Source organism: Leguminivora glycinivorella, chromosome 1 (assembly GCF_023078275.1).
Source record: "Leguminivora glycinivorella isolate SPB_JAAS2020 chromosome 1, LegGlyc_1.1, whole genome shotgun sequence".
In the NCBI taxonomy this organism is placed as follows: Eukaryota; Metazoa; Arthropoda; class Insecta; order Lepidoptera; family Tortricidae; genus Leguminivora; species Leguminivora glycinivorella.
In genome coordinates this window covers 7861525-7880774 of record NC_062971.1, presented here as the reverse complement: position 1 = coordinate 7880774, position 19250 = coordinate 7861525, and the positions used below count along the sequence as shown (strand labels likewise).

The 19250-nt window shown below is 36.0% G+C and overlaps 1 protein-coding gene across 1 annotated transcript in view; it reads right to left on the bottom strand.

Moving 5' to 3' along the window:
• Positions 1–1149: 1149 nt before the first annotated feature.
• The window catches only part of LOC125226565 (atrial natriuretic peptide receptor 2-like), a 93106-nt gene continuing 75005 nt past the window's right edge, over positions 1150–19250 (bottom strand). The window contains exons 8-9 of the mRNA XM_048130569.1: positions 3700–3890; positions 1150–3305 (exon numbers count right to left, since the gene is read on the bottom strand). Coding sequence (XP_047986526.1) covers positions 2769–3305; positions 3700–3890 — 728 coding nt within the window. The 3' untranslated portion in view covers positions 1150–2768. The remainder of the gene's footprint in view (positions 3306–3699; positions 3891–19250) is intronic.

Below are 19250 nucleotides of genomic sequence, written 5' to 3'. Positions count from 1 at the left end.
CTACAGTGTAAGCGAGGTCAATATTACTTACTGTATATTTACTTGAAATCCCCTAAATGGCTGTTACGTTGTAAAGTGTTTCATTAAATTTATTATAACCTTTTAAACTATTATACGCTGTTGTACTTACGCTGTTTTTGTTCATTTTGTATACGTAACGGCCTGTACCTTAGATGGTGTAATATGAAGAAACCGAATATTTTTAACAGCGTAGTTATGATCAAGATATCATTCGTACTAAATGTCAATAAGCTTTAGTGGACTTCGACTAGTTTCAGAGTTATTACTATTTAAAAAAAACTAATTTTATTTTTTTGATGGCGACGATGTCATTAATCTAACTATCCTTATTGATAGACGTGACGTAACACATTGCAAAAAGTAGGTTTCTAAAAAAAATTACAAGATTCATTTCAGGTGCCGGGTTTACGGATAACATTTACTTTTAAGGTGAAATATATTTACAAAAACTTAAAAAGAAAATAAAACAAAAGGTTTTTTATGAAATTTACTTAAACTTTTATAAAAAATGTTTCCTCCTTTTAACCTCAAAAATGCGTTAAAATCTTTCGGTTTCCTCATGTTACACCGTCTTGGATAATAATATAGTGTTTCTGGCCGCGTATCCTGTAAAAAAGTAGGTACATATTAAAGAAAATGATTATGAAAAAACATTACAATAATTACCGATTTTTTATTCATATTATAAAACCTCGACAACAAACTATACTTTACAAGTATTGAGGACTAGAAACAATCACATTAAAAATAAATAAATCTCTTCACATCTCTGGTAAACAAGTTGTACTTCCATAACAATAATATCACAATCAAACCATTTTAATTACATCAAGGCCCGTAGCCAAGAGCAGGATTATTAACGCTCTGTTTGATGATACGCAGCTATCTGTGTTGCTCCCACAGATATAGGAAAGCATTTTTTTTTTGCTAATAAAAAAATTTTGATTGTTTTAGGGAATTTTAGGTCAATTGTACTCAGAATCATCAGTACTTTCAATCTCACTGGGAGACAAAAAGTGTCCCAGAATTTCCATACATTTTTGTTACTTTCCTCTTTTGTTACTCCATACAACATGTACGGAAAATTGTAACAAAATAAGAAAAAATCGTATGGGACAATTTTTTTAACAACTAGTATTGAAAAAGCTAGTAATTCTAAGTAGAAATAGCATTTTTTTTTTTTCAAAAATATCACACTTCATAAAAGTGGCAAAAAAAAAGAAATGCTCAGGAAAGCAGGAGATCGGACATGTCGGGGGATTTGTATTGAATACGTGTGAAGTTCTTGAACCCACACACTTGTAGATGAACGCTCCAGACGCTCCTATTGGGCTATTGCCTAATACTTGCGGGTCATTTCCAAGTCGCTGTACGCGCAAACTACCAGCGTTCGTGTTTCACGCACGCACACAACGACAACTGGTTTATCAATGAGCTAAAAACTGCGACACGTCCGCCGGAGGCTCGTCCGCTCTCTAGTATGCATAGTCGAGTTCAAAAATATGTGTACATTTCTTCATCTTTATTCGTTGCAATAAGGTCAAAAATTTTCACATATTTATGAACTCGACTGTATTATTTGCTCTGAGGTCGCACCGAACCGATAAAGAAGAGCGGTGAAGAGAGATAATTACAATACGCTTCAGAGCGTAAACAATTGTACTCTTGGCTACGGACTCAAATCTAGTTAAAATACGACAAGATAATAAATTAAATCATAACAAAGTTTTAAAACCTGTGGTTATAAGCGTAAACAATCATTCGAAGGGCCTTGTTATACTTACTTATTTTTCAAATTATTATGAAAGATATTAGAGGCCTGAATTTACAATATCAACACTTATCAACACTTAAATTTAATTAAATAGTTCATTCATTATTTTCATTATACGCTATAAGTTGGAGAAATGAGATAAATAAATACTGTCCTAATCGCATTGTCATTCTTATTTAATTCTTACCTAAAAGCTTTGAAGGGTTAAACCGATGCGCTCTTATATTACGAGTATAATATTTCTATTAAAAATTGCAAATAAATAATTTGTTTAAATTTCTACCATAATTCTATCAATATTTCAATAAATTGGGGCATTTATTGACAAAATTGGTCTCTGCCTCAATTAGTTTAGAAAGCTCTATAACGGTTATTTCCGTTAAGTATAAAATATTTCATTTCTCCAACCACTTCCTAGAGAGTAGTCAGGGATAAAGAAGATACAGAGGTATAAAAGGTCAGTAAAAACACTATAGGGTCTAAGTGTATAATACAGATCTAAGGTTTTCTTATTCACACATATTTTTCTCACTACATCTTTCTGATAAATCGCTTTTGCGATTGATTTTTTAACCTAAATTTCATTACAAGTAATAGTTAAATACCGTGTGTTTTCTAAAACTACTAACATTTAATTATATTATTCAATTTCTAAAATTCGGAATTACTCTGGCCGCAAGCCATTTAAACTGTAATGTGGTCTTTTAATGCATGTTTATTGTAAATAAAGAGATTTCTACTATTAAAAATTATAAAATAGCAACCATGTAACTAATTTATTTTAATAATCTCATCGGAGACATACTTATTCAATAATGACTAGACTATGGAATGTGCTTAGCACAAAATACTCTGGTAACGCTTACATAGAAACATTGGCTAAACTCTTATTAATATTTTTAAAGATTCTTCATAAACAAAAAAAGATTTTGGACCGGGCAAGGGAATTAGGCGTTGCTTTATTTCATGCAATTCAGTCTTCAGCTTTGATCGATTTCGGTTTACCGATCTTAGTATCGTTACCGACACTGTTGTTGAAACGGTTGACGACATCTCGCACCTTACCTTTGCTAATGACGAGTTCCTTATCGTACGTTGGTGTAATTAGGCCTCTGTCGTTTCCATTACAAACTGTTTTACTTTGGACAGCCATCATTGCTGCAAAATTCGCGCTTTGAGACTTCCTGAACTCTTTTACTGCTATATCAATATTGTTAATCAGATCTTTTGCTACAAATGTTGCAATTTCATGCTTTATACGGTCTCGTTCATTTAATAATTCGAGAGGTGTTGGTTTTGAATTTTGCGTCTTTTCTTTCTTACTTTTAAATTCAGGACTCGTTTGACGGTTTTTGATGGAGTGGGCTGCAGGGCTATCTGGTCCTTGAAACGTTATACTTGGATTATTTGCAGTGTTTTCAGTTCCATTTAAATCATCGTAGCTATGAATTTGAGGATTTTCAGATTTTTTTTCGCCGAGTAACCAATAAGTCGTCATTTTACCTTTACCCTGTAACAATTTAAATGTCATAATTGAAAAAAAAAAGTTATGTAACATTCAGTCAACAATCGATGTGGTTGTAATATAAGGTTAAATATAAAGATATAATACGGTAACTTCATCAAAAGCGCTGGTGTCCTCTGGAGGTCGCGGGTTCGAACCCCGGCTCGTACCAATGAGTTTTTCGGAACTTATGTGCGGAATGTCATTTGATATTTACCAGTCGCTTTTCGGTGAAGGAAACCGGACTAATTCCAGTACGGCCTAGTTACCCTTCGGGTTGGAAGGTCAGATGGCAGTCGCTTTCGTAAAACTTGTGCCTATGTCAAATCTTGGGATTAGTTGTCAAAGCGGCTCCGTGGCAAATGCCGGGATAACGCAAGGAGGAGGATGAATACGGTACCTTCATCGTGATTTCTCCCCTGCACTCCAAGTCGAAGCAGTCGTACAAGTCCAGCACCTCCTTGGTCTTGGGGCTGACGTGTATCTTGAGGGCCTCGCCGTGGGACTCCATCCTCGAGGCGGTGTTCACGGTGTCCCCGAACAGGCAGTAGCGCGGCATCTTCAGCCCCACCACGCCAGCCACACATGGCCCTGGAAAATTATGATATTTGTACTTTCGTTGCTCTGTATTCAGAATTTGATAGAAATGCTGAAGATAAAGTGGTATGACGCTTAATTATTTTGAAACAAGCAGTAATGTCTGCAAGAGAAAAAATCTGCATTGGGTGAGATATCGAGAGGTCTTGAGTTTAAGTTTCAAGAAGACAGTGATTTAAATTTTCCAGTTAAATTTGTATGAAACTGTTCTTAACGCTACAAAAACAGAACACCATACGCCTTTACAACTTGTACCCATGGGCAGGGTTGATAGCACCAAGTATTCATAATTCATAATTCCTTATTTGCGATATAGTATTTACAGCTCTTAGTCAAAAATATAGTTTCATATATCTAGACTTAAATAAGTCAGGCAAATTTTTCATTTCCTAGCTTCCTTGCTAATACTACTTGACTAACTACTTATTCGTCACCCGCCATTCGTCTTTTTGTCATGTCTTATCTCTTTATCTGTCGTGTACGGTTGGCGGAATAACAATAAAATACGGAGCTCGATTACATGTGTTTATTGTTCAAACTCAACTTACAGACTACTCAATACATGGATGATACATGACATATATATCAATAGATACACATACACCACACGCCCCCTCTTCATTTAAAAAAAATACATAATAGAGAGTTTTTTTTTTTTTAGGAAACATATGGCTTAGTCCTATTTTTGTGCAATATATTTTGCTTATTTTTATTATCTAAAATGATTACATTTGGTTGTATATCCTTAACTACCTTATATGGGCCTAAATATAAAGGGTCCAATTTATTTCTTTACTTTTACAAAGATTTGTCTTAGCATCTAATTGCGACTTTTGAATCCTATATTTTAATTCGCATGGGTAATCGTTATGGTTATATTGGGTTGGCACAAAAGTAATGAGACACTTGGTTTACGTTTTATATTTTTTATTATTATTACAATACAAAAAGCTTAGTCGATGATGTAATCACCATTAGCATCTATGACTTCTTGCCAACGATCCGGCAAAGTTTGGATGCCTTTCGCCCAGAACTCTGATGGCTGTGCCTCAAAAAAGTTGTTCAACTCCACCTGTACATCATGGAAATCATTGAATTGTTTACCCCGCAAATGTCGTTTCAGGGCTCTAAACAAATGAAAGTCTGATGGTGCGAGGTCTGGAGAATAAGGTGGGTGGGGTATCGTCTCCCAGCCCAAGTTCTGCAGCTGTTGGCGAACGGTAGATGCGACATGAGGTCGAGCGTTATCATGTAGTAAAATTACAGTGGCTCGTCTTCGTCGTTTTTTCTTGATAGCAGAAGATAGTTCGGTGAGCTGTGTTGAATATTTGTTAGCGTTTACAGTTTCATCGTGTTCATGAAACAGCATGCCTTGCGAGTCCCAGAAACAACAAAGCAAAACATTTAAGCGGTTCTTTTGACTCAGCTTCGGTTGAGTTGGTGGCGTTTCTTCTCGAGGCAGCCAAAAAGCACGATGTGTATCGTTCTCATAATAAATCCATGATTCATCTCCCGTAACCAGATCAGTCAAAAACTCTTTACGTCGGGGTAGCAGCAAAAGTGATTGACAGATGGCGACACGGACTGCACGACTGGCGTCGGTAAGGATGTGCGGTACCCATTGAGCCAAAACTTTTCCATACCCAAGCTCATGCAGATGGTATTCCACAGCGTGGTGACTGCAGTTAAGTGCTTCCGCTAATTCACGAGTAGTAGCATCAGGATTCGACTGTAGTTCGCGGCGTAAATCGTCATCATTGAATGCAGGTGGTCGCCCTGAGCGTGACTGACTTTCAAGGCTCCTGTCTCCTGATTTAAAACGGTCAAACCATCTGGACACCGTGGCATGGCTTGTACTTCCAGCGCCCAATGCAGTGTTGATATTGTCATCCGCAGCCCGCGCACTGTGGCCTAACAAGTACACGATAAGTAAAGTGTTCGAACTTGTCGCTCGTCCATTTTATTTCAATCTAACTAAACCAATCACGAGGGCGGCTTTATATACCCTCACATTAGAAGTACCTAGAATGTTCTACAACTTACTAGAATATTATCGAAAACAGTTAACTTAAGAAAGGAAATGTATAGAGTTTTGTAGAGTGTGTCATTACTTTTGTGCCAACCCAATATAATGGGTCTAAAGTATCTGTTAGATGTCTCGGTATACTACATAATTTGCCAAAAACAAGTTCAAATGGGCTATATTTAGTTTCACTGTGTACAGTGGTATTGAAAGCAAAAGACCAATAAGGTAACCATGTACTCCAATTTTGGGGCGCGTTGTTTGTTTGAATACGTAAAAAGGAAATTAGATTTTTATGACTATTTTCTAACGCACCTATAGTTTGATGATGATAAGCGGTTGAGGTTAAGTGTGTAATTTTTAAGAGTTTTGTAACGGTCAAAAGGAGACCTACCTAACCTACTCTATACTCTACCATAAGCACCCCATATATTTAACAACCCAAGACCCATTAAGCTCAATAACTACCCCTGAATTTAATCCCAATTTATTTTGTTTGTTTTTGTTCTGCATTTAAAACGTTTGGCTATAAGAAAAATAATAAAATGTGATCGTTTAGTAAAGGTAGGATGCCTAAGCTGTACGAAGTAACCACAAATCCTTTTCTCAAGTGTAGGAAGTTTCAACACACTAGATATTTCCCTAACATTTAGAAATTCTACCTCCTAGGTAATAATAGTTTCCGCTATTCCCTATAGATGAGTACCGATACATAATTTATTTTATAGAGCAATTACAACCAACATATTCTTTCAATTCTCATAGTCAAATATACACTTTGTGAAGTAGAAAGAAATAAAATACAATAATTAAGGTGAAAAATTCAATTTATTAGTCAAATTTTTAGGAATTTTATTTTTAAAGGTGTTTTATCCCCAACGCGTCTTAGTATGAATTACAATACATAGTCGGTAATACATACGAGACTGGACCATCAACGTAGAGCTATTTGCCAGTTCAATTCTTTCTTTGAATCGAATATAAAATTGGAACTCTATTTCTATTGTTTCTATTTTAAATTATCAGTGAGAATCAGCGAAAATACAACTTCACTATTAATACTATTCACAGATAATTAAAGGAAAACTCTCAGCAATTCAAGAATTCCAAGAACCCCTTGTTTTATTTTGTATTTAGGGCTTTATTTAGGCAAATACCCCCTGGTTTGCGCATGAGGTATGGTCGCCTATTCTGTCATCTAAAATGCCAGGCCTTGGATCCTTTCCTAGAATCATCTTTTCTGGAATGTGAACCTATCAACTAGGGCTTCCAATACCGGGATCCCGGTATCTCGGGATCCCGGGATCCCGCCTTTTTTGAGGCACTTTTCAATACCGGTATTTAATTTAGCAATACCGGGATCCCGGTATTTTTAGAAACTGACAAATTATGCCAAATGAACGAAAATTACTCATCACAAACGTTAAATTTCTGCATCACAATGGTCACTATACGCGTAAATCTTGCTTCTTGCTCTCGTTTTTCGATTTGACACATTCTCTGTTTGGTGTTTTTGCAATATTTGTAAGAAAATAATAATTTTTTCAATGATTACCTAGATGAAGAAGTAAAGGTACGTGTCAAAAGCATTCATTGAGGAGGGTCTGTCGCGAACATTTTTGACACATTTGTCGCACTAGTGAATTCGCACGTAAGTGTGACAGAGAAGCAACACGTCAAACGTAGTTACAATAGGCCACAGATCCTCTGTAAACAAATCGCCTTGATGCATTTATATCATTGATATAACTTTTCAAAAAATTGGTTAATGCATATAAACTAACGTATACCGTAGCTATTCTATTTTTACTGTACGTGTGCGTTCTAGCTCAAAACTTTTCCGTAACATTTCCTATAGTAACGAAATTGGGAACTCATTACTCAAATATCAAAATGATGAAAATTACTTTTCTTATCCGTAAATTAAGTGTTCCTTTTTGATTTTGATTATCATGGATTTCCGCAAAGTAATGTGTGATTCCATAGATCATTTCTTAATGTGATTTTTAATAATCTGTCAGACAATTTAGCTTTCTTTATATTTTTTTTTATTTTTTATTTAAACTTTATTGCACAAATTTACAAAAAAAGAGTACAAATGGCGGGCTTAACGCCTTGAGGCATTCTCTACCAGTCAACCATTGGGCTAAACAGAAAGCTTAGTTTGGTGCAGGATTTTAAAAATTAAATAAGAAAACACAAGTCAGTATTCATACTTATCGCTTTCTTGGCTAATTGTTCAATGATTTGGCGGATCTATTTTATTACTGCTTTAGCGCCTCTAGCGCTACGAAAAACAAAAAATACCACTAAATTGTACCGTAGATATTGATGACAATGTGTTTCCAAAGACAAAATTTAATCATCTCATGTTCTAATTTCAAAAGCCAATAATGAAACTATAGAGTGTGTGTAATAGAGAAATGCTCTTAATGCTTGTTATTTAATAAAGTGATATTAAAGTTAAATTTACAGTCCATTAACACTGACTATAAAATGTAACACAGCATGAATGAGACACAGCTTCCTAGTATCACAGCCATACTAAAGAAGAGGCAACTGAGGTGGCTCGGGCATGTGTATCCTGCTGGGAGAGGTTGCAGATGCAAAGAGACCGGTCGGACGGCCAATGCTGCGCTTTAAAGATTGCGTGAAGCGTGACATGGTCACATTTGATATGCCATGCAACCAGTGGCATCGACTGACCGGAGACCGACCCACGTGGCGCCGTGTTGTTCATGATGGTCAATCCAAGCACGCCAATGCCTGGTTCTCCTCCTTGAATGATAAACGCATGAGGCGTCACGATGTGACGATCCGATAATCTCGTTTCGTACAAACCTATGCATGCATAAATATAATATTATTTTCATTCCAAATAGAAACATCATTCAAAACATCGGTAGCAAAAGTTCTAGGAAACAGGTCGAAACTCGACTTGGCGTCAGGCGATGGTGCGCAGCCAATCACGATCGAGATGAGCGCGTCGGCGCTGGAGGGTGCGCGTTGCATGCCCATATATGGTAATACAAGCGAGCAGGGCCGTCGGGGCTCCGGGGGGACGCTAGCGTGGCAGGTTCGGGCGGGGCCGGCACCCGAGCGGGCTATATAAGCCAGTACACGGGGCGCAGGGGAACATTCAGGAACGAGTCGCGGGTCGAGGCAGCCACGGGGAGATCTCTCCAAAGATAAGAAGGAGTCATGTGAGTTCTTTAATATTTATCACTGTTTTTCTTTGTGATTTCATTATGATGTTCTATTGTGCTTTGTTATATGACTATTTTGTGATACTTTGAAACATAACTGAGTTATTAGGGGTTTTATTATACACTTAGAATAATTTATGGATTTTAAATAATTCTCTGATATTCTAGAGCATATTATATTATAATTTTATTACAATGCTTATTGCATATTTTCTGTGTTTGAGATCCAAGGGTCTTACATTAATTCCAAGGAATGCTGAAGCAAACTAAATTATTTTATATGAGAACTTATTACAATGTTAATTATATGGTTATTTATACAAGCTTTTGCTTTAAATGGACTAAGGTTCTAAACAACTTCAGAAAAACAATGCTTAACTGCATGCTTTTGTGTTTGAGATCCAAGGGTCTTACATTAATTTCAAAGAGTTTTGAAGCAAACTAAGTGATATTTTATGTCTTAATTATATGGTTATTCTGTACAAGCTTTTGCTTTTAAATGAACTAAGGTTCTTAATCAACTTCAGAAAATGCTGAAGCCAATTATATTTTATTTATTCTTCAGAAATAAAAGATTATTTTTATTTCTTTATACGTGATATTATATTTTTATTATTTATTATATCTGTAGAATGAGCTGCTAATGGGGACTATATCTTTGGAGGTTTAATTGCTGAAGTATATGGGATAGCTGGGTTTTGAGAAGCTTAGGGACTAGGTTCTGTCGGGAATGCCAGTTTGAATTAAATATTTTTATTTCGGATTTGTTTTTGATAAATTAAAGAGACTCAGGTCTTTTCTCTTGCTAGTGGGCATTGAAGTTATGATGCTTGTTTGGGCAGGAGGTCCAGGCTTGAGTATATCAGCTAAGCGTAACGTGACAGTTGAGGCAAGTCTTGTATAGCAATGCGTACGAGCTTACCACATACAATGATGGCCATTAAATGGAATTTTCTTGTTCAAATATAGTGATTGTAATTTTCATTTGTCGATATGTTGGAGGAGAGTCTGGGGTTCTATGGTTTATAAAGTTCAAAATTTTTAAGAGAACCGGTTGATAGGTTCACATTCCAGAAAAGATGATTCTAAGAAAGGATCCAAGGCCTGGCATTTTAGATGACAGAATAGGCGACCTTACCTCATGCGCAAACCAGGGGGTATTTGCCTAAATAAAGCCCTAAATACAAAATAAAACAAGGGGTTCTTGGAATTCTTGAATTGCTGAGAGTTTTCCTTTAATTATCTGTGAATAGTATTAATAGTGAAGTTGTATTTTTGCTGATTCTCACTGATAATTTAAAATAGAAATAATAGAAATAGAGTTCCAATTTTATATTCGATTCAAAGAAAGAATTGAACTGGCAAATAGCTCTACGTTGATGGTCCAGTCTCGTATGTATTACCGACTATGTATTGTAATTCATACTAAGACGCGTCGGGGATAAAACACCTTTAAAAATAAAATTCCTAAAAATTTGACAAATAAATTGAATTTTTCACCTTAATTATTGTATTTTATTTCTTTCTACTTCACAAAGTGTATATTTGACTATGAGAATTGAAAGAATATGTTGGTTGTAATTGCTCTATAAAATAAATTATGTATCGGTACTCATCTATAGGGAATATCAGAATAGCGGAAACTATTATTACCTAGGAGGTAGAATTTCTAAATGTTAGGGGAATATCTAGTGTGTTGAAACTTCCTACACTTGAGAAAAGGATTTGTGGTTACTTCGTACAGCTTAGGCTTCCTACCTTTACTAAACGATCACATTTTATTATTTTTCTTATGGCCAAACGTTTTAAATGCAGAACAAAAACAAACAAAATAAATTGGGATTAAATTCAGGGGTAGTTATTGAGCTTAATGGGTCTTGGGTTGTTAAATATATGGGGTGCTTATGGTAGAGTATAGGCTAGGGTAGGTAGGTCACCTTTTGACTGTTACAATTTGGTGCCGAGACCAGCACGGGCTATTTGTGATCAGGACGGGCATTCGTATGCCATGTTGCGGTTGTTTGCCACATTAGAATGTTGTTAGCTTCATTTGTTCACATTTGTTCATGTTTTTGTTTTACTTAAGAGTGTATTTGTTTTGTTTTGCAAGTGACATGTTTTAATGTCACAATTTGTTGCAGTGAAAAAGGACTCGAGTTGTAGTTTCAACTCATTGTATTAAGTTTGAGTAGCTTTGATTATACGCATCTTATTTATATACAGTGTAACTATAAATTGATTACTAACCTTACAGCATTCAACGGGTTTGAAGACAATAAATGGTGATTGACCATTTTCTTTCCACATATCACTTAACACTATTCCACAAATCACTTACACAACATGTGGTAGTTACTGAATATCTAACACATTACACATTTTAACTAGATTTGTTATATTTCGTTTCACAGTAAATGATGAATTTCACTGATAGGTTACGTTGTTTTGCCGGCTTCAATAGTCGTGGAATTGCGGTTAAATTATCACTTATTTTTGTACGGGGGTTTTACCTCATTGATTGTTATGTACGCGAATATATTTCCACTTGAAAAAATAGAATAATTATTACTTTAAAAACTTGATAAACAAGTGAAAACACGGAGAAAGTTGTTTGCTTTTTTTGACAAACTATGGGACTATTGTTACTAGTGAGGAAAAGTGCCATCTGTCAGTGAACTTTAGCGGGCAACACTGACAGAGCGAGTATAGTCTGGTGGGTTACGTGGATACTAGACGGTGCGCTCAGGTTGAAAATATACGAGGGAATCAAAATTTCATCACAAAACAGATTTTGATTTTGAGAGGGGTTTTTTTGTCTTTTTTCGACAAAATTGTTCAATAAACTGTAAACAGGGGTTTGGTAGGTTAATTTAGTATTGTATTGTGACTAGGATTAAATAAATAATAATAGATACCTAGTTATTTATTTTACAAGGGGGCAAAGTTGTTGTTAAACCGTATTTGCCAATGTTGCTATTCGCGTAAGCGAGAGATTCTAGTATTAAACCGCGAGCGTAGCGAGTAGTTTGTTGTTTGACTAGTCGTGCCAATGATGATATTTTAGTATCTAAGCGGGGAATTTCAGCATTGAACCGCGAGTGTAGTGAGTGGTTTACTGCTTGACCGGTCGTGCCAAAGTTGATACTTGGGTATCTAAGCGAGGGTTTCTAGTATTGAACCGCGAGCGTAGCGAGTGGTTTGTTGTTTGACCGGTCATGCCGAAGTTAATAGTAGGGTATTGAACCACGAGCGTAGCGAGTAAAAACGACGCGCTACGGAGTGCTATAAGTCTGTCTGTATGTATGTATGTATGTCTGACTGTCTCTCTGTACGTATATCTGTCTGTCTGTCTGTATGTATGTCTGTTTTTCTGTATGTATGTCTGTCCGTCTGTATATCTGTCTGTATGTATGTATGTATGTATGTCTGACTGTCTGTCTGTACGTCTGTCTGTCTGTTCGACTGTCCGTGTGTCTGTCTGTCTGTCTGTACGTATGTCTGTCTGTCTGTCTGTATGTAAGTATGTCTGTCTGTCTGTTCGACTGTCTGTCTGTCTGTGTGTGTTTGTCTGTGCTATCGTAGCTCCCGAGCGCAGGAACCAACTTAGATTATTTTTTGTTTGAAAACTGAATTAGTCGGGAGTGTTCTTAGTCATGGTTCATAAGAAAGCGTAGGAAAGTTAGTTTTAGTGTTTAGTAATGTTAGCGAGCTAAAATTTAAGCTAAAATCTTTTATAGGTAAAATTGACCAAAGATGTAGGGATTGTGGGGTTTTCAAACTATGTCACACGGAGGATATTGGTCAACAAATTCGTACTTATGCTAACTGCGTAAGTGGCTCAGCGGTAATACGTCGGACATGTGATTCGAGGGTCCGGAGTTCGAACCTCCGATGCGACAATCAACGTTTTCTGTTTTTTTACTTTTTCTGTTTTTTTAGGATATTTGGGTTACTTATATAGTTGTGTTTTATGATTTTGATTATTTATAGAAATTTTGAATATAATGTTATGCTTTTGTTTGTAAGTGAAATTTCTATGAAGGGGTAAATATAGTGGCTAAGTAACCAAGGTCAGTTATAGAAAATTATAGCTTTTTGAGAGATAAATGTATAGTTATAGGGATAGCGAGATTCTCGAACTTAGCGGTTTAGACTCCTCTTGGCGTCTAACAATTAGTTTTATCTTAGTTAGTTCTAGGTCCTAGTGTATTATTAATTAGGATAGCTTTAGTCAAGTTGTCACCGTTTTATTGTTATACCTACGTTTCGATACGTAATGAATGTTTCAGTTTAAAGTTCTAACGGCCATTATAGATTTTGTTGGATCAGCGAGAAAAGAAAAATCTACTTAAGTAGAATAAAAAGGGAGATTCCAAAAAGGAAACATCACAATTTGTATTCACATATTTTTAGGTAGCTTAAGGTTCTTACTTTAAGTTTCATTTTTAGTTTAAGTATAATTTTTAGGTAGTTTTAGTTTATTTCTGTAAGTTTTACTTTGTAAGTACATAGCCGCAATAGGTTAGTTTCAATGTCTTCAACATACCTACTTGTTTAGCATTTATTTAGTATTTTACGTGTAGTAAGATCAGTCGATAGTCGCTTTCGTAAAACTAGTGCCTACGCCAAATCTTGAGATTCAAACGAGAAGAGGGACGGCCGGGCTCGCACCCGCGCCGCCGCCTCGTCGCCTACCGCCGCAGCCTTACCTCACCGTGTCGTCACGCGCCACGCGTTTGTCAGCCTTCGCCGCCGCCGCCTCATGCACCGCCTCGCCTAGTCATGCTCCATGGGCTAGTCAGACCGCTTACCGTCGCCGCCCTGTCTGCCGTCGCCGCCTTGCCTGCCGTGGCCGCCTTGCCTGCCGTCACCGCCTTGCCTACCGTCGCCGCCGCCTCGCCGCCGCCTTGCCGCCACCGCCTCGCCGCCGCCGCCCGCCGTCGCCGACTAGTCCCAACTGGTTGACGACTACTTCAGATAGAGAGCTCTGGAAAACCTAGGAGCAGGACTTTATCCTATAGAATAAGGGTTCTCACTTAAAACTTAATATGTTCTTAACTTACCTTTACTTAATTTACTTTTATCTTTACTTAATCTTAGTGTTGATATTAGTCTATTGTATGGTTATCAACATTAGAGTAGGAAGTTCTATAATTTGATAGATGGTCAAAATAGAATAGATTTGTGTTTACCAACGGCAAACAGGATAGTCTAGTGAGTTGGATTTTGTTAGTTAGTATGGCACAAAAATAACGCCTGTCATTTTGTAATAGCAATTTTACGTAGCGTACGATTGTCGTCTTCAACATTTAGAATACCATTGTTTATATACGCGGTTAGTGTAAGGTTTCATGTAATCTTTATTCTATTAATTAACATGTATTAGTTCTTATTTAGTCTCAAAGCTCGTTTTAATCCTTCAGTTTTTGTGATGAGCTGCCATATAGTTTATAAGACGTTCATATGTCGTCAGGATTTTAGTGTTAGCAACTAAAGCAAAGATTACTTCAGCTTTCTTCGTATGAATAGTGGCACTGAAACTTGGTAGTTCATGTGCTCTGCCTACCTCTTTATGGGATATAGCCGTGATTATATGTATGTATGAGTAGAAATATGAAAGGGTTTCAAGAACAACATTGAAGGAACGTTTTTGTAGGGATTGTTATAAGGAACTAACACTTTAAGTACATATCATTAAACATCATCACTTAATATTAAGTAAGTAAGTATGTAAACATACTTTATTGCACCATATTACACATTACATTTATGTATACATAATGTTGAGTGAGAGTATATAAATAGGTAGAAATAGGCAGTTTTATCACTAAAACGCGAATAAAATATAGTCCATGTCAGCGACTTTTACAACTTTCTTTTATGAATATGTATAAGTATGGCTCGCAAAGCCGAACCTGGTTTTAAATGTCTTCGATTGTTATGTCTGCCCATACAGCTAAACTATAGAATGAATCGTCATCGGCGTTATTTTCGGACCGGACCGATACTACTTTGAAATCTTCAAAAAAAAAAAAGTGTACACTTATCTTAAAGGCCGGCAACGCACCTCCAACACTTCTGGTGTTTCCAGTGTCCATGGGTGGCAGTGATCGCTTACCAGTAGGCGACCTGTCTGCTTGTTTGCCTCCTACCCCATAAAAAGTTATATGTTTTACCAAACATACTCACATAATGTGTAGATATTATGTAAGTACGTTTAGGGTGAAACTTCTGTTGAAGGCGGGCTTTTCAGTAAAGTTCGAAATCAGAATAAAAGTAGATGGGAGTTGCATAATTTTTATCCCTCTTATAACATTGTGTTTTTATATTTTTAGGTCTACACTACTTATCTTATTCTTGTATAATGGTGGGTCAAGACTTTAATATAAGGGGGGGGCACGTGAAGATGCAGGAAGTTCGAAGTTGGAAGAAACCAAGATTTACAAGTTAACGGGACATATTTAAGATGTCTAATTACTCTTTTGTTGTTTTTACTAACCCTATTTACTTTTGTTATGTTCTGTTATGTTTTTCTATTGTTTATTTTTCCCATTTATAGCTTAGGAAACTTAGAAGTTTATGTGAATTGATTCAAGGCACAGTGGAGTAAATATCAGCCAGAAGATACTAAAAGGTTTCAAAAATTGTTGCGGGGACGGCTTTCCATCAGGCGGGCCGTATAATTGCCTGTTTGTCACCGACTTGGTAGAAGAAATTGGTAAAATGGTAAATGAAGTCAGACTAGTTAGAGTCAGTTAGCAGTTTCATATTATGTCGAGGTAAGTGAGCATGTCTGAAATATTATAATCTTCGTAACTTTATAGATTCGGCGAGATAAACCTTAATGCATTCAATTAAATTGGAATCTTCTTGAGTGATTATTTTTATTGGCCCGAGACATGTTGCAACAACAGCGATATAACAATGTGAGTGCAACCGTAGTTTATTGAGCCTTTTTGTAGTTTATGTTGGTACATAATTGTCAGTTTTAACATTGCTACCTTTATTCAACATTAGAAGGATTTTCATGTTAATCTTTTATACTTCTTTAAACAAAACTAGTTGTATTAGCAATTTTAGTAATAGTTTTAGTCTTAAAATTAACTAGTCTTTTAAATTTTGATAAACACTCTTAAGAGTAAACTTTTAGATTACCATTAGAGTCAAGTAAGGTCAAATAGAGTCAAGTAGTATTATGAAATGTTTCACTCTTAACTTTAATTAGTTTCTTAAACCAAGGTAACTGGTAAGTACTTGTTTTACTAGATATATTAGTAGATTACCATTATCGTCGGGTATTCATAGTATTGCTTTCGTCGACGCCGAGCTCACGGAGGTCTACGTTCACTCTATCCGCTCAACGATATTTAGGGAGACTAGCAGGACGGCGTTCTCCCATGCTCTCAAGGCGAATGTGAGGTAACGATACCGCTCAAAACCGAACGAAACGGTGTGTTCTTGTGTTGAAGGACGAAACTCATTTTGGGTTATCGTGCCAGCGAAGTAAGTAGTAAGTAATAGGTATAAGTAAGTACCAAGTAAGTAGTAAGTATTTGTTTTATCATATATTCTGTGGAAGTAGGTATGTAAGTAGGTATTCATAATATTGCATGTCAAAGGAAAATTATTTTTCATACCTACTCAGTAAAATCTGCGTCTAATATATTCAATAGTTTAAATCCAATTTTACATTCCAATTCTATAGCATCAATTCAGTAAATAAGGGATAGTTCATTACGTTTTTCATAAACGTAGGTATTTATACTTTCTAGCTACTTATTTGATTTTGAAAATATACCTACATGTGACTTACTTAGAAATAGGAAAATTTTTGTTAGTCAAATTTCAACTCAATGTAACTGTCAGCAGAGGGTAAGAGTATGTACTAACTATTGTATTGTATTGTAGTACGGGCGATTGTCCGCAACCGATGTCTCCATCTTAATACTTGTCATTACCATCATTATACATAGATAAACTTATATTAAGAGGTTAAAATGCATCATAGCTAGGGCGTTTTCGCATTGTCCGATGCGATATCCGAGGTCGGATCGGATAGTGTGAGAACACACTTAAAGACAAATTTCAATTTTCATAGTTGTGTGTTTTCTGAATGTATGTATAGTTGTGTTTGAATGTAGGTATGTAATGTATGTATGTTACGAGACTATTTAGAAGTCATTTATTTTCTGTTAAGGGCTATTCATCTAATTAATTACTTTTGAAATCGTTGACGTAATTAAATAAAGCTTAAAGTAAGAGAAATAAACTATTTTCATCACCAAAACCTAAATCATAGAATTTTTGTCTGTAATTTGTGATAGATGAAGAAGAGTTAGTTTCGCAAAGAGGACCTGAAGTAGGCCAACAAGTATGTAAAGGAACATTTTTGTATTTTAAATGTAATGGTATGTGTATGTATGTTATTTTAGTAGTCACTTGTTTCAAGTGATACGGTAATGCTTGTGGTTGAAACATGATGTTTTAGCATAACATCGCATTACATGATCCTAATAATGCCATCTAGTTTCAATTTGTAGACTTTAGAGGGCAACGGGTAGATTGGTGACAACATACATTTAAAATGTAGGGTGTTGCGAAGAAAAGAATGAAGGTGGACCGTCAAGAAAGGTGAGAGGTCAATGAGAAATTCCGTCATTTTAGAAATTTAAACTGTGGAGATTTATCGTACGTGAAAAGGACGGTGTATACCGTAATCATATGTACTAGCGGTACGTGCGAGTGGGATATTGTCGCGGGGTAAGTGTTATACGACTGTTCGTGTATTTACAGGACTAGTTCTAAATGTGCTTAGTGTTCATTCATATTTTTCGTGCGACATTTTGTCCGAAACGCAATTGTTCCTACGGTGGTAAAATAATCAGAAAAGATAAATGAAAGAAAATTAAACATCAAGGCAATCTGTCTTCGTCGATATACATTGCCTATTTCAACACAGTCGCCGTAGCACACTTAGTTCAGTGGATTGGGCTACGAAGCGGTAGATTACCGGTTCGAAACCCCGGCAATGAAATATTTTTGTGTATTTTATTGTTTGAGTTTTTTCCTTTTAATTTGTTTTAGTTTAGTTTTAAGGTTCTTCCTCTATATTTATTTTAGTTTTGTTTTTAATCTTATTGTTCAAGGTTATCCATTTGTGATTAAACTTTGGTCAATTGGTTCCTTTATTTAGCTTCTCACAATTTGAACCCTTTAGAATACGCTAAATTTTAGTTGTCACGGGGGCATGTATGCCAGCGAGTAAAGAGAGTTGTAATTATTACGACGTGTGTTAAAGAGGACTTTTGTTGTGAGTTATTCCGTGTTTGGTTATCACAACTGAGTATGTAAAAGTTTAGTTCGCAGGGGGGCACGTGTGCCAGCATGTAAAATTGTAATTAGTTTGTGTAAGCACCAGATGAATTAAATTGTAAGTGTATGTGTTTGTTACTTTTGTTTCCGTTTGACTTAATTAATAATTGAGGGTGCTCGTCATCATAATTCGGCAAAGGTTAGAAGCCAGTATCTAACAGTTTTACATTTACAGAGTTAGTCAATAGCATAAAACTTGCAATGACATGGGGGCAAGTGTCATAAGGAACATGCGTTAAATTTAGTGTTAGGATATCTAGTTATGGTGGCGTAGTAGTATCTATTTACGCATCGTTACATGACAATATTGTTCTTTAAAGTATGTTTCTTATCATGTGGATGGGAAATGAATAGAAATATTTTATTCAAGGACCTAGCAACAATGAACTACAATGTAATGACTATGTGCGAAGTTGTACGAGAACCTATTAATTAGACCTTAGTTTGATGAACCAATTAGCTACTTACACTAAAATTTATTATTTTGTTTATCAAGCATAGATTTAGTCATGTTTTTCTATTCCCAAGTAAAACTGATTGTAAATAAGGGACATCCGTCTTTAAGCCGTCATTTTATCCTCCACCTAGCTAAAAATATCGTGTAACTGTAACAGTATTAATTTTGCAATGTTGTGTTGGGGAAACTAAAAATAAAGGATAATCCAAGGTTCATATTTTCCTTGTAATTACGCTAACTCGACGCGTTTCGTGCTTCGAGCTTTTGAGTTACAGAGCCAGCAGCAGTTGTACGAG